The sequence below is a fragment of the Podarcis raffonei genome, chromosome 8, assembly GCF_027172205.1.
Source record: "Podarcis raffonei isolate rPodRaf1 chromosome 8, rPodRaf1.pri, whole genome shotgun sequence".
Lineage (NCBI taxonomy): Eukaryota > Metazoa > Chordata > Lepidosauria > Squamata > Lacertidae > Podarcis > Podarcis raffonei.
The window spans coordinates 23,341,374-23,358,340 of record NC_070609.1 but is presented as its reverse complement, the minus strand read 5'-3'; the positions used below and the strand labels follow the sequence as shown (position 1 = coordinate 23,358,340).

At 44.2% G+C, this 16,967-nt stretch overlaps 1 protein-coding gene across 10 annotated transcripts in view; it reads left to right on the top strand.

Moving 5' to 3' along the window:
- Window positions 1-16,967, top strand: part of PTPRU (protein tyrosine phosphatase receptor type U) — a 372,040-nt gene that overhangs the window by 272,677 nt on the left and 82,396 nt on the right. For all 10 annotated transcript variants that reach the window (XM_053398507.1, XM_053398508.1, XM_053398511.1 and 7 more), the window contains exon 14: window positions 7,377-7,515. In XM_053398507.1, the coding sequence (XP_053254482.1) occupies window positions 7,377-7,515 (139 nt within the window). The remainder of the gene's footprint in view (window positions 1-7,376; window positions 7,516-16,967) is intronic.

The window sequence follows — 16,967 nt, the reverse complement described above, 5'->3', positions numbered from 1 at the left end:
CTCTGCCTATAGTTCTGCAAAGAGGTATTGACTATTAAACCTGAAATATACTCGGAGTTGAGAGTGGATTTCATGCTCTTTATTCAGCTCATAGTGATGAGGAGGAATGGGAGTTCCCCCAGAATGTCTGCTTTATATACATTATTTACACAATGGGCCCCACGTGATTGGCTAATTCTGGGATTCTCCTGTAGGCCAATCAGGTTGCGGATTCACTTCCACCTGGAGCTGGATTGAGGGGCTCCTGTGGACCAGTCAGACTGTTGCATTCTGAAGCCTATTGTTCTAGGACCAATCAGACTGCTGCATTTTGGATCCTATTCAACTCAGTACATAACAAAACCACTCTGAGAATTGTAACTTTCTAAATGGAACAGGGGCTTCTTAACAACTCCCAGCACTCTAAACAAACTACAACTCCCAGGATTTTTTGGGGGAAGACATGACTGTTTGTAGTGGTCTAATGCTGCTTTAAATACATGGTGTGAATGTGGCCAATGTTTGAGTGTTTCTCCTTGATTAGCTGAGAGTGCTTCTCCAAGCCTCCTTTGTTATTATGATTAATGAAAAGTGGTCCTGGAAATCTTCCTTATAGTCATTTGTAATAATACAAAATTTGTTTTATTCAATATAGCTTTCTTTGAAAATTTCAAAAGAAGCTCCTTCTCGACCCCCACCCCCAAATGCAGAATAAATTTCCAGCAGCGTACAATTTGGGATTGTTAAGATTGCTGGGTGAGGATAATGGGACTCATTTTCTTGGGGGGACTGTAACTTTGGGTTGCATGCAGTGTTAGCCCTACTCAGAAGAGACCCACTGGAATGAATAGACATGACTATCTTACGTCCATTGATTTAAATGGGTTTACTCTGAGTAGAATTTAGCAGGCCATGGCCCTTAGTCTTGGGACATTTCCCCTGCTCCTTTTAAAACTGTTGCAGGTGTTTTATTGTGTTTGGCAACTTTTTATCCTGCATTTTAAATCTATCTGTTGTCAATGACAGACCACATTGGGACTTATAAATGTGCACAGGGTGGTACTTCAAGGCTACAGCCCTCTTGTTAATTTCTCTTTATGGTTCACAACACAGCAACTGGGCAGATGGAGGTTCCCCTGTGGGATTGGAGGAGAAGGAGGCCTTCCACGCCTCTTTCTGTGTTTGTCTGTAATCATGTCCTGTCCTGTCCATTGATCTGTTAAATTGGGATAGCAGAGCATCTTTTTTAAACCGAGTAAATGATATGTGTGTGGAGCACGGGATGGCATTTTCTGGAATGCAGAACCAGAGCTATCTGGAGTTATGCACATGAATCAAACTGGCAGAGGCTTGCTGGGAGCAAATGTACTGTGGAAGTCACACGAGCATACACACAGTATTAGTTTCAGCTTAGTTTATTGGTCAACCAAGAAAGCTTGACTCCTTCCTTCAGCTACAAGCATGGGAAAAACAATACTAGGATACAAAATACAATATAAAGCAACAGTAAATCCAGAGACCGATCATTATCAGCCTGTCTGTTGAAGGCTTGAATCTCTATGAAAGATCCCTCTTGGAAGTTTCTGGGCCTGGACAACAGATCACCATGGGATCACCCAGATTGGTTTCCATTGATTCCACAGAGTCAAAGAAGGGACTTGTGCCAAGGGTCAACACTGATGCAGCTGAACTTGCTTCAGGGGTGCTTTGGACAATATGAAGCGTGCTTCATAATGCTCGCCGCAATGCACGAGCAGTATCATGACCTCCAAATGTTTGCCTCTTCCTTAGATTGCAATTCCCTTTCATCCTGCCTCTGGACCACCTGCTCCTGACCTTCAGGCCCCTTTCTATCACTAGTCCAAAGAACGGAGGAATGTTTCTTTCATCTGCTCCTCACTCTCATCTCTGATGCTTGGCATGCTGCCATGGCTACGTGTCGGGTGCAAGGAGCAGGGGCATTGTCAGGCACACAAAGTAGGGGAGGCATAGAGCACTCACACAAATTTAAATATAATGATTCAGGCTGGTTGGGGGGGCATGACACACTCCACCCCACCCACAATCTATTGGTAAGAACTGTTGGTTATGTGCATATTAAAACTCAAACAAGTGCTTCTGGGCACTTTAAGATGGTGGGCGGTTAGTTTTTCACCAGCACTGCGCCAATGGCCCATCAAGTCCAGCATGCTGTTCTCACAGTGGCTGGATTCAAGCACAAGAGCGATCTTCATGTCCTGTGGTTTCCAGAAATGGGAACATGTTTCTTCTTCTTATTGCTGCTCCTCCTTCCTACTACTAACATAAGGGGGAGGGACAAAACACTTTGCACTCCAACCCCCATGGCTATCCCTGAACAATGGCCCTAGCCAGGAGCCAGGTGCACCATGTGGTGGGGACCGAGGGGTCAGCCTCCCCTAATTTTTCAAGGAGGGGGCTGGGTTCCCCACAAATCATGTGGCCCTGCGCGATGTCGCGCAGGGAGGAGGCCAAGCGCTGGCATTGCGGCAGCGGCATACCTGCGTGTCCTGGCCGAGTGCTAGGTGGGGATGATGACGTGTCACGTGACATTTAACATGATGCATCATGTGATGTGCCCCCGCAATGTGGGAGGCAAGTCAGCGCCCTTGTCAGGAGCCCTGGAAACTGTAACCTTCCCAGTGCTACTGTCGTGTGTTAATAGCAATGAGAAAGCAACAACACTTGGTGTTCCTTGGACACAGCGTGCCAGCAGAACAAAAGCAGCAAGAGAGGCATGCATGAGAGCCAGTGTGGTGTAGTGGTTAAGAGCAGTAGATTCGTAATCTGGTGAACCAGGTTCGCGTCTCCGCTCCTCCACATGCAGCTGCTGGGTGACCTTGGGCTAGTCACACTTCTCTGAAGTCTCTCAGCCCCACTCACCTCACAGAGTGTTTGTTGTGGGGGAGGAAGGGAAAGGAGAATGTTAGCTGCTTTGAGACTCCTTTGGGTAGCGATAATGTGGGATATCAAATCTTCTTCTTCTTCTTCTTCTTCTTCTTCTTCTTCGGGTGGAAGCAGGTGAGTGGGTGAAAGTGAGAGCTATTGGGACTTTCAAAGACAGGTTGCAGAAGGGATTGGGCGACACCATGCTCTCAAAGAAATCTTAGGGGGAACACCAGTATCTAAAACAGCTTTGAACTGGCTTTCGGGTTGTTGGGGAGAATGAGCTACTTTCTGATTTCAGGGAGAATAATCTTGTGCTCCTCTCCCCTCCAGCCTGACTAGGGGAAGGTCACCCATCACTGAAGTTAAAGCCTTAGCAATGGAGGAGGGTAAGCAGGAGTGACAGGGTTTTAATGAAGAGCTGAAAACTGCCAAGGTCCACAGATGCAACAGCACAGACAGATCACCAGGGAATGGAATGAGCACTGTCAGAACCCAAAGCATGTTCTGCAGTGCTTTTTGCATGACATTATTGCTCGACTCTTAAAAATGCAGGGGAACTTCAAGCCAAGGGGCCTAACACAGCTCTCTGGGCCTCTCTAGCCAGCTGTTGGGCCTTCTTCTCTGGAGACTTCACTTCTCACCAGCCTTGTTCTAAGGAATGCCAGGAGGCAGCGAATTTTGTCCTGTCAATGCTGTTTCCATTCAGCTGCAGTTTAGTTTCTTTCCACTGAAACTTACATAACTCATTGTGCTACCTGCTATGGTTAAAACAAACACAAATTAATTACTTAGTTACAATGCATTTCAATGGGGAGGAAATGTCAAAAGACAATTCGGAAAACAACGTAATTCTTTATGTGAAGTTTGTGGATTAAAATAACAACAATGGTGTATGATGCTAATATGTGCTTGCGTGATTTGCATTCTGGGCATTGGACAAACATGCAAATTGCAGCAATTTCTGTTCCCATTTCCATTTCTGATGGAATTCTCTGACATCCCTACTCTGCTCTTTCCTCAAGTGCTTTTGCCTGGCTGGAATAGGCCTCCCCTCTTGCCTGGTTGGTGAGATTTGTGTGTAGAAAGCTCTGACTCCTGCATAGCTGAAATGTAGACTTTTGTGCAAAACTAAGAATCACATATGTCACCCCACCCACTTTATTCCTCCGTCCCCAGCCTCTACTGGCATGTGCCCCTCAGAAGTTTACACATAAAGGAATGTGGCCCTCAGGCTTGAACCCCCCCCCCCATTTTAAAACAACTTTTGCTTTCTTCATTTGATGTCTCACCCATGTGAATATGTTTTGGGGCAGCTGGATTCCTATTTAATCATGAAAGGATCTCTAAAAATTTGTGTAACAGGGAAAATTTGCCCCAACTACAGCTTGGTCAGTTATTTGGGTAGGTGTGATGGATGGATGGGGGAAGGGAGTACAGTGGTACCTCGGGTTACATACACTTCAGGTTACATACGCTTCAGAATACAGACTCCGCTAACCCAGAAATAGTGCTTCAGGTTAAGAACTTTGCTTCAGGATGAGAACAGAAATCATGCTCCGATGGCAGCAGCAGGAGGCCCCATTAGCTAAAGTGGTGCTTCAGGTCAAGAACAGTTTCAGGTTAAGAACGGACCTCCGGAAAGAATTAAGTACTTAACCCGAGGTACCACTGTACATGGCATGTCTTGTATATGTTTGATTGGATAATTTTTCTTTAAATCAGGTCACTAAGCAAAATCATTTTGGTGGTTTTTTTTTTAAAAAACCACACACACACACGAAACAAAACACCATGTGGGATTAGATTGGATTGTTTGCTAGAACATTAAACAGGCATTGTGCATGCTTCGCTGAAGATGTGCCTTGAGCGGCCATGAAACTCTGCCCAGCCTTTTCCGGACAGAGCCATAGGAAGGACACCCACGCCTCTTTGTGGCTTGGTCTCGGTCATGTTCCACTCAGCTGGGTAACCAGCATACTGCAGGGCGTGGCTGGCCTCATATGTGCCCAGGGGGGCAGGATAGTTCTCGCTTTTAATTGTAGAGGCCACAAAGACAGACGGGATTCTCAGCTTTCCACAAGGGCAGCTCAAGGTGCCAAGGATCTGTTCCCAACTATTGAGCCGTAGTATCAGCCTCTTTTGCTATAAAGCAGCTTTCAGGTGGTCTCAAGGAGATCATTGCTTATCAATGCATTTACAGATTCTTATCAGGGCAATACTTATTTACCTACTTTATTCACCTATTTTCTCTGCTGCACAAAGGGGCGCAGGATGACAAACAGCCAAAACCAAAGATCGAAACATTTAAGACATTTAAAATTGGCGGGGGGGGGGGGTTGAAGAATAATAAAATCATAGAATCACAGAGTTGGAAGGCACCTGAAGGTCTAGTCTAACCCCCCTGGAATGCATAGAACTCAATTAAAGCATCTCTTCTGCTTAAAAATTTCAAATGAAGGAGAGTCTACAAGCTTCGGGGGGATGAGAAAAGCTCCTGCCTGAAACCCTGGAGTGACGCTGCCAGTCACTGTTGACAGTACTAATCTAGATGGACCAATGGTCTGACTCAGTATAAGGCAGCTTCCTATGTTCCTTCAGTTCTGCGCCATATGTACCAGAGCTATCAATCGATGAATTATCAAAGTGTTTCAAGTACCTTGGCCTTCATGGTACATAGGAACCCGCTGGATCAAACCAAAAGCCCCCAATCCTCTTTCCTGCAATATCTGCCCACACGTTTCCAGGAAATCCACAAATCTGATGGTTTAGCCATCTAGCTCATTACTGTCTACTTTGACAGGCAGCAGCTCTCCAGAATTTTAGGTAGAAGGTTTTTCTCATCACATACTAGGATGACAGGAAAGGGGGAGAGGGCCTTTTCTATAATGACTCCATGCCTCTAGAATTCACTGGCAGTGGGGATCATTACAGGGCTTTAAGAGTGCCTTAAATACTCTTTTGCTTCACTCTGTTTTTCCATGTTTGGTTTTATGTTGTTGCTTTGCAGTATAGCTGATGGCTCCATATTGTATTTTGTACTGGGCTTTTTGTAGTCTTGGGACTGGAGGGAAATTTTAAAACTGCATGCCCTGTTCCATGTAATACCAAATATTTATACTACACTATATAAGAATACTAAATAACTGATTGGACAGAATATTTAGCAGCCCTTTCCAAATACTAAAACATACACAAAACCACTTTCCATTTGAAATCTTCCAATTCTATAAATATATGCAGTCTATTCCTTGACCTGAGCTTTTTTTGTTCCTTCTTCACAAACTCTGTCTGTCAATCTCTTCCCTGGCCCGTTCTTTCTTCTTAAATAAAGCTGTTCTTTTGACAGTATTGAGTTGCTATCATGATTTCCTTAAAAATCCATTCTCTTTGGCCTTTGGGTTTTTTCCACAAACTCTCATGTACATTATCCTGGAGATTGTTATAATATAGAAAACTTGAGTTTGATTCCTTGGTTTTATATGACCTTTTATATATCTCAATAAAAAGAACAAAAGATCCAGTGGAAACTGATGTGCAGAAATATCTTTCAGTAGGGCTACCACCATCCATCAGGAGTTTTAATTATTGCAGGAGTTTATTGTGTATTTTGAGATTGTGACTGCATTATATTTTGCCTTGTAAGTTTTCTTGGGAGGGCATAAAATGCTGAAAAAGAATTTTGAATAAATAAATAAACCCGTCTCAGATGCTGTCCTGAGCCATCAACTAGCAGACACTCCAAGTGTCCCTATTTTACAGGGATGTCTCTGATTTAGAGATGCTGTCCCACTTTCTGATTTGATCCTAGAATGCCCCCCTTTTCCTTAGGATGTTCCTATTTTCATTGGAGAAATATTGGCAGGTATGGGGTTTATGATGATGATGATGATGATGATATTATTATTATTATTATTTTATTGTTTTTTATGTGTTAGAAGCTACCTAGAGTGTCTGGGGCAACCCAGTAAGATGTGTGAGGTGAGGTATAACCAGTAAAATTATCATTACGGAATGGGATTTTCCTATTTTCATTGGATAAACGTTGGAGGGTATGCACTAGTGCCATGAATTCTATAAATAAATTGCATGTAGCATGGAACACTTCCCTTTTGTCATTCTCCAATCTCCCTCTAGTCAACTTCTTTGGGTGATTGACTCCTGGTTTTAGTGCTGTGGCAGGAGTGGAGAACCTTTGACCTTTCAGGTGATACTAAACTACAACTCCCATCAGCCCTTGCAAGTATGGTCAGTGGTCATGAATGAATGAGAGCCAAAGGTTCCCCATACCTGTGTTCTAGGAGAAAAAAAGCATGTTTGGAATTCTCTTTTGGAATTCAATGCCATTTTGTTCAGCCACTTTTAAAAATATTTTGTGGGAAGGGGTTGAGCAGAAACCTCATCATCAATGGAGCTTCCACATAGGAGAAAGGAGATGGTTCTACATATACCACTACAACAGGCCAGAGCTATTTTCTTTTTATCCCCTGCAGCTGCCTGCAAAGAGAGCAAGCGTCCCCTGGAAGTGTCCCAGCACTCGGAGGAAATGGGCCTCATCCTGGGCATTTGCGCCGGAGGACTGGTGGTGCTGATCATCCTCCTGGGGGCCATCATTGTCGTCATACGGAAAGGGTAAGGAAATGTTTTCCCCTTCTGCCTTCGCCATCGCTGCTTCTCTGGTTGCAAAGCTCAATTCACCTCGTTTGGAGCCCAGCAGCCTTGCTCTGGTGGATGGAGAGAAAAGTCATGGAGGAAGGAGAGGGAGGGAGAGCATCCACAGTAGCCAGCCAGAGTCTCAGGCCACTCACCTGTGCCCCTCCCTCCCTTATCCTAGTGAGCCGTTGTTCTAACCTAGAGGAATCTTCCTCCTTCCACTAGGCCCCGTAACCAGGGATCTTTGGGTGAGGGGGCACAAAACAACCCAGGGATCATGGCAGATGAGACAGGACAGACATGCAAGAAGCCTAATAGCATGTGTGGACAGTCACACCTCAGCCTAATTTCAAATGCCCCCTGCAAGCGATCAGTTCTGAAAAGGGCAATTTGTCTTTCCCCAACAGTCCACCCACTGCCAGCATTCTGCACCCATCAGAAGTGTGCTAAGGGAATGCAGCCCTGGAGATGAAAAAAGAGGTCCCCCACCCACCATAAGTCTTTTAGGGTGTCATGGGTCCTATGCTCATTTTGCTAGGCAGGACTCAGTCAGTAGAGCATGAGACTCTTGATCTCAAGGTCGTGGGTTCAAGCCCCACATTGTGCAAAAGATTTCTGCATCGCAGGGGACTTGATGTCCCTTGTGGTTCCTTCCAATTCTGTGTTTCTAAACTGGTTTCAGCAGGGATTAAGGATGAATTTATCAGCATGGACTGCATGCAATAACCAAAAGACAAACCTTTAACATCCAGTGGCTAGAAACTGGGCATTAATGTTTAACAACAACAACAACAACAGGCAACTATTTATATTAAACACATTTCAAACTGCTTTATATTTCGAAAATGTCTCAGCAGTGTACAGTCTAAAACGATCTATTTTATTTAAAGTTGTACATTGCCTGGTATATGATATGGCAGTATAGAAATACTGTTACGAATGAGCTGAAACAAAAACAGAAGCTGAAAACAGTAAAGCAGCAGAATGGAACATAAAAGCATCTAAAAGTGAATAAAACAGAATACCAGAGGATTCAAGAACATGAAGCAGGGTGCAGTCTGATGGGTCAGGGGAAACCTGTGGAAAAAGACAAGGTTTGAAGCAACTGATGGCAGAGGGGAGGGTATTCCACAGCACGGGTGTGGCAAGGCTCATCAGCCTTAATATTCTGTAGGGTGCAGAGGAGCAAGTAGAATATCCCCTTGTCACACACACCTGATATTTTTCACCTTCATTGTATTTTTCTTTGTTATTCATATTTTATTTGGGGGGAAAAGAAATAATCAGGAAAGAAGAACACAAGCATACTCTTCCCATATATTCTACGCGATCTTAGAGGTCTGTAGAGGGACAGGTAATCTTTCAGGTAACCTGGTCCAGAGTGGTACATGGCGTATTATGTTAACAAGGCCGAGGTCTGAATCCCAACTTGCCTATTCAGAGGAATCTAAGCTGGGTTCAAGCAGCCCCAGATCACTACAAGTTGGGTTGAGGGTTCAGAGCTATCTGAGGTTGTCAAGGGATGGGGCTTTGGGCAGTGAGGAGAGGCTGATGTGAGGGAGTTGCTGAGAAACTGTGAAAAAGAGAGATCTATTGGGTGACTGCATCCTTGTGGAAGAAGATGGCTTTCCCACCTGGCTTTTCATTCTCCCCACTGCCAGGCCTCAGCTCTTTCCTGTTCCTTCCTGGTCCCTGAAGGATCTGATCCTGTGTGATTGTGTTCCTTCCTGAGTGGCTTCCCTTGCATGCAGGGATGCTGTTCTCTCTCTCTCTTTTTTTTTTTTAAAAAAATTTTTTTATTGGTTTTTGTCACATTTTTATATATTTTAACTTAACCATCTCAAACATTAAAACAACAAGGTTCTTTTGAGCCTTCAGCCCTCTTTCCCTCCCTCCATGGGTTCCATATTCAAGACTGAATTTACTGCATCTTTTTCTGTTATCCATCTGTTATATATCCATAATTATCATAGTTAATTCCACATTACATCCCAACCAATGATTTTAATTGTTTACAGTGGTCTTTTAAATAAATTAAAAGTTTATTCCAGTCTTTTTAAAAATACTTGGTCTTCCTGATTTCAGATCTTCCCCATCAGTTTCATCATCTCTGCATACTCCATCAGTTTCGTCTGCCATTCTTCTTTTATTGGTACTTTCCCTTCCTTCCATCTTTGGGCTAGTAGCATTCTCGCTGCGTTGTTGCATACATAAAAAGTCTTTTATCCTCTTTCGGTATCTCTTTACCTATTATACCTAACAGAAAAGCTTCTGGTTTTTAAACAAATGTCTTTCTAAACATTTTCTTTAATTCATATATCGGGGAAGCTGTTCTCAAAGGAGCAGCACCATGCAAGATCAGATCCTCCTGATTAACAACTGTGAAGCATAAGGGTCAGATCCTGCACAGTGTTCTTGCACCTCAAATGCACTTATAAAACTCTTTTTGAAAACTCTTAGCCCCTCTCCTGAACTGGACAGGGTGGTTGGCTCCTTGTTTGGCACAGGGTGACTAGGCCACAGTGTGGGATCTTGTGGTGGAGGCTGGGCTACAAATGCCAGTCAGTCAATCAGTCACTTTACCCAGAAGTTTAGAACTGTGGGCAGCAGAGAGAGAGAGACCTGTGTGAGCTTTTTTGCCTGGACCCAGCGGAGCGGTCCTCAGCATAGCTTCCAGTGGCAACACCATGCCGCTGTCATTGCTACAACCCAGGTTGCTAATGGGCTGGACAGCTCCTCAGCACAGATCCCGCAGAGTCCTCTGAGCTTCAGAGCTAAGGCTGGCAGGGGGCAAGGAAGCAGGTCAGCAATGCCTGCTTTGTGTTCCGTCTATATTTCATGAGTTCCTATTCTGCCTGGGTAGGCACGATCCCTCTGCCCTTTCAGGAACATTAAGTCCCCGACAAAGGAGTTGGTTTTCCCCCAAGCAGCCCACTGGGGAATGACAAGAGTCAGCAAGGCGCAACAGGTCAGGCCAGCAGGAATCGCAGAGGTTGGACGGAGTCACACGCTCATGAGTCTCTGGTGGATTGGCTGCATGCTATCCACCTCACGCATCTTCTGCCTTTGCACTGCATGCTGCTCACTGCCTGACAGTCCGTGGCTTGGAAGCGGATCGAATTGGGGGCCACTGTGAAACTTTCTCCCTTCAAAACAAAATTGGGCGTCTTCCAGGGAGAGAAAGAAAAAGCGGGGAGTGGGGGGGAATGGGAATCTGGATTGGAGTCCTGAGCTAAAGATCATATGGATGCCCAGAGGCAGGATTTGTGATGTTCTCACAACCCTCATCCTTCTGTACAAACATACATGCTGGCTTGAATTAACCCATAGCTGCTTCTTTATGTTACACTTTCCCCTTCCAGACTGGGGTTTTGTCGCAGGTATATTCTGCATCATGTTATTGATGCAATAATAGTGCATTATTAGTGCAATAGTGGAATAGTGTTGGATGTATTCTGCTTTAGTTTTTTGTTTTGCTTTTTAAAAATACACATTTTTCAAATATAATAATAATAGTAATAATAATATTTTTTTATTTGTATCCCACCCTCCCCAGACAGAGCTCAGAGCGGCTAACATCATATAAATAATAAATGTACATAAAAACAAGCAATCAGTCAATTAAAATGCATCCCAAAATTAAGTCAAATAAATTAAAATTAAAGTTAAAACTGGACAAATGGCAATCCTCAGGTTAAAATGTTACACACATCTTACAGTTCTTTTTTAATCACCTCATTTAGTCCCCCCCCCAGTGATGCTTCTCCAATGATACCCCATGATTGCTGTCCAACAGCAACAACCACAAAATAAATAAACCAGAACATTTGTGGTATAAGATATAACAGCATGTGCACTGAGTGGAAATGGAGCAGTGTGACTGCCCCGAAACCTTTGCAGGCACAAACAGTATTGAAAATGGGGTTGCGCGTGACCACCCTGGTGAACACAAATAATAATGAATTCACCATAGAAAAGGATGTTTGAATGCAGCCTAAGTCCTGTTGACACCATACATTTAAAGTCATGTCTTCCACCCAAGAATTCTGGGAACTCTAGTGTGCTAAGACCCATATTCCCTGCACAGAGCTACAACTCCCAAAGTTTCCAGTGAAGAGGGATTGATTGTTCAACCACTTTAGAATTTGTAGCTCTGGGAGGGGAATGGGGTCTCCTAACAACTCCCAGCATCCTTAACAAACTACCTTTCCCAGGGTGCTTTGGGAGAAGCCATGATTGTTTTAAGTGGTATTCTAGTGCTTTCAATGTGTGGTGTGAATGTAGCCTAGGTCTGTAGCATAGGAATGTCTTGAGATAAATGGGGGAAACAGAGTTACGTGTTGGTAGTTGGTGCTGAAGGTGGTTTCTGACTAATGCTGCAGTCAGATTACAGTCTTACAGAAGGGCACAAATCCTGGATGTCATTTAATTTATCCTGGCAAAGAACAATCAAGTCCTGTTAATGTGCTGGGATGTTCTGCCAACTTGTTGTGAAGCATTTTTTTGCGCCCATCTTTCAGATTCCAGAACTGTGCCGCTATTTGACTGTAACATAAATGGCTCTGCAAAGGAGGACATGCCAAGCAGTGTTGAGCTTAAAGAATTCAGTGTCTGAAGTGGATTTGTTTAACCTTGTGCGACAAGGAGGGGGAAGAGGAGGGAGGTCTGTCTTCTTTCACCTGGGCTCTGTGCCGTGCCAGCTCACGCAGCGTCTTGGCAGACATGAAATGCCAGCTCCGTAGGGGTCCTCATATCAATTGAGGGGCCCTCATATCAACCGAGGAGAGCTTCAGTTCATTTTAGGATTTCTTTTTAATATTAGTTATGTAAGGCTATGCACACATTAGCGGCTTAAAGCACAGTTTCCCTACTGCTGCTATTCAAGATGCATTTGCACATTGCAGTACATGCCAGAGAGTGAGTCTTCATCCAATGTGCGTCATGTCCCCCCCCAATAAATTTTTATTATTTTCTCAACACAGTTTCATACCATACATCAAATCACATCTATACTTCTAGCTCTGCCGAGCTTATGACTTCCCTCCTTCCCTTCAACAGGTATCCCTTGTTTCTTTAAATCACGTATTTTAAATACTAAATATCTTATTTATTACATTGTAGGAGTTATTTCAGTCCTGCCAGTGTTTTTAAAGTTTTACAATTATCCTTTAAATACACCATAAATTTACTCCAACTTTCTATGAATCTCTGGTCGTCCTGGTCCTGAATCTTACTGGTCAGCTTGGCTAATTCCACATAGTTCATCATTTTCGCCTGCCACTCCCAATGTGCGTCATGTCTTGAGTCTCCCTACACCTGTAACTACTCACACGAATACCATTCATAAAGTTGTTGTTTGTGTGTATACACAATGGCTGTCTCAAATGTACATAGGTAAAGGTAAAGGGACCCCTGACCATTTGGTCCAGTCGTGACCGACTCTGGGGTTGCGGCGCTCATCTCGCTTTATTGGCCGAGGGAGCCAGTGTACAGCTTCCGGGTCATGTGGCCAGCATGACTAAGCCGCTTCTGGCGAACCAGAGCAGCGCCCGGAAATGCCGTTTACCTTCCCGCCAGAGTGGTACCTATTTATCTACTTGCACTTTGACGTGCTTTCAAACTGCTAGGTTGGCAGGAGCAGGGACCGAGCAACGGGAGCTCACCCCATCGCGGGGATTCCAACCCGCTGACCTTCTGATCAGCAAGTCCTAGGCTCTGTGGCTTAACCCACAGCCCCACCCATGTCCCCTTGTACACCCGCGTCTCAAATGTACATACCTCAGCTTAATGGCGACATGAATTTGCGTTACGTTTTCAATTCAGGTAGATGTTGGCTTGGGGGGGGGGGACTTATTAAATGGCAGTCTTTCTAAAAAAAGCAAACAAACTACAGGATATGGATTGTGGCTAACCTCCCATGCACATGGTTTCAAACAACAGCAGTGGGTATGCACTGGGGCCAAGGTAAATGATAGTGTGTACACAGCTGACTACAGTGTTCTCCAACTTTGGTTTCCCAAATGCTCTTGGTCTACAGCTCCCATCATCCCTCACCTTTGGCTAAGCTGGCTGAGGATGATGGGAGTTGTCGTCCAGCAACGCCTGAGGAACCAAGGTTGAAAGACACAGATCAAATACAACACAATTAGGGACAAGCTAGGTATCAGTGCTCAGTGCCTTTAGGCAGCTACTGGGACCACGGTTACTTGGCAGAGCTTACTGGTGCTGGTACCTGTCCAGTCATAGGTCTATCTAATGGCAGCAGAGGTGGGCAGCCACTTAAATTTCCCACAGTGCTCATGAACAGCACTCACCAGACATTATGGATGATGGTTGGAAATGAAAAGAGTCAGCCAATGCTGCCATTGTTGGACCTATCATCCACCAATGGAGGAAGGAACCTAACGGGGCACTGCTGACCTTCCTCATGGCAGTCATAATTTGGGATGCAACACATCACTCTTGATCTTTCATTCTGCATGCAACTCCCCCCCCCTCAAAAAACAACAACCCAACAACAATCAAAAAGACATATGTGGATAATAATAGAAAGAGTGGCAGGATCTGTGGATCCAAGGGATTCCTACTTCAGCTTTTCAGTGAAACACATTGAGCAGTATAAAACTCACAGATTCAGGCAGTCAGAACTGACTTGCAGTGTTATAAGCCCTGCATTACAGGGCTCCCTTTTTATTTATTTATTGTTACATTGCTAGGGTTTTCCCCGAATACTACATAGATAGGGGGCAAGCTGTCTTCACTGCTGCCTCCACTTCCTAGCAAATCACCCCATCATGCTGCATAATTTAAGAAGCTAGCTACCAGTTCATTATGTTATCTGTGCTGTTTTTAATAGTTGCTTTCATTTTGGAAACCAGATTTGCTAGCAAGCTTGTGGCTTATATTGAGTTATTTGAGTCAGAACGTTTGTCCATCTAGCTCAGCCCAGGGACAGTCAACTGGGCGATCTCCAAATGTTGTTGGACTAAAGTTCCCATCAACCCTGCCAGCATGGCCAATGGTCAGGAATTATGGGAGTTGAAGCCCCACAACTTATGGAGCCTACCACTTTGGATGCTTATGGTCTACACTGACCGGCAGCAGGTTTCAGACAGGGGAGATTCACAACCCTACTTGGAGATAGTGGGAATTGAACTTGGGACCTTCTGTATGCAAAGCAGATGCTCTACCACTGAGCTATGGTCACGTGGGTTACTGGAGAGGAATAAGATTATAAAGTCTTGTGAAGAGGAGAACTCTGACTGTGTGTTCTGGAGAAATTGGAAATGGTTTATTTCTTCAATTATCAGCTTCATAAAGGATTAAAATGCAGGTGGTTGGTGGGAGGGAATCAAGCCTTTAAAAAGACTCCTGGGTGATTCTTAGATTGGGTAGATTTCCTCAAAATATTAAAGACACTCATGTAGAGCCCTTATTCACATTCCTTAGTCTCTGCACAGAGCAGATCTGCTGTCAGTGTTACTTTGTCTGTTACAGCCTTTCCTCAACAGGTTAAGAATCCATTCAGACATCCATCTCTTCGCTTGAATCAAGGTGTTTGGCTGATCCCATTTTAAATGTCGCAGTTGATTAAATCATTTCAGTTGGAGTTCCTTGCAAATCCATGGTCAGCTGCTCCTTGGATTCAGAGTGTAAATAAACAACAGATGGCTGCTGTTTGTGCTAAAGGAATGGCTTGATACCCAAAGTGGTGTCTCTTTCCTTCCTGACAATTCCGTATTTGGTGTGTTATTGGGCTGGTTTCAGGTTTGGCACCAGGTGTGATGGCCCCTTAGCAAGGAGCACCTTGGTGACCTTCCTATTTGGTCCCCTCCCACCTCCAAACTGTGGGCTTGGTAGTGTTGGCTGGGTCCCGGAAGATGCTTGCTACTTTCACTTTCCCACAGGAGCGATGGTGTGACAGACACTGCAGGAAATGCAAGATGGTACATGGCTTCCTGTTTGGGATCAAAGAAGGCATCATTTTCCATTTGGCCCTGCTTTTGTTGCATACAGAACTGTTTCCTTTTTAAAAATAATAATAATTTTTTACTAAATTTTCCATTTTAACAATCCAATCAAATCACATTAAATATTCCAAATTATACAAATACATATCATATAGTCCAAATATTCTGCCAAATTATAAATTTTTATTGGGACTTCCCATGCTTCAAGTTCCCATGCATACAGAACTGTTTCCATTCCACTACAGTTCACTTTCTGCCCCAAACTACATTTTCCACCATTGTCCATTGCAGTAAAATTATGTCACTTAAGAAGTGTAATTCATTTTGTAATTTATGCCATCCCTACATTATTCTATCCCATTCATTTCGGTACGAAGTAACCACAATGCAAAATGAGGGGGAATTTAACAATTATTTGTGGACTGAAAGCAACAACTGCAGTGAATACTTACAGCATTTGCTGGATTGATTGCTGTTCCATACATGGGACAAATAAGTGAACACAGGCAATTGTTGCTCCTGTTTCCATTTGCATCATATTTCTTCACCAAGCCTGCTTACCAGACCCATCCGTTGCATCCAGATAAGACCATGACTGGGGGAATGAGAAAACAAGAGAGACAAAGCAGGTTTCAGCTCTGGTGAACTCTGCCAAGGTGGTTGGGCCCTAACTGTCAATGGGCTGATGGGTGCTGAATCTGGATGCTGGCCTACCTGGTCTACACAATGCAAAGGAATAACATGGGAGTGAGGTAGTAATGTACAACCTTCCCCAACCTGGTGCCCGCCAGATGCTTTGGACTACAACACCCATCAGCTCTAGACAACATGGGCCAGTGGCCAAGGATGATGGAAGGGTTGATGAAGGCTGTGAGAGTAGATGATTCTTAAGATTCCTGAGGTGTTAGAATAGATTCAACAATGTGATCTCTGTCTGCAGTTCAAAGAGGTAGATTGCATGTTGAGATCACATTGTTGGATGGTCCTGCAAGTTCTCGCCAAGTTCATCCATTGCTGAACTAAGTTGTTGCTTGCAGTGTTTTATATATGTGGGGGGAGCATTTGAAAAACAGTATTGTTCCACCTGCAGTCTGAAATGCTACAATTCACTCTGCTACTATGGGATCTTAGCACCTCACTCTGCTAAGAGTCCCTTTGGCCTCTAGTTCTCAGTGCTTCTGCAGATAGTCTAAAACAAGGCAGTAAAAGGAGTAAGAAACAAGATTCGGGCTCCACTTTTAAGTATGGAGGTCTGGCTGGAAGAAACATGGACCCTATTGGGACAGAGCTTCTCCGAGATCTGGTGTTTAATACTAAGGACTACCAAAAAAAAAACGGCAGAGAGGAATTGAGAGAGAATTAAGAGCCTCAGACGTGAGGTCTCCAGGCTGAAAGTAGACTAAGACTGATGGACATTTGTTGGGGATCGAAACCGGGAAAGGGTGGGGTGGGGTTTGGGAA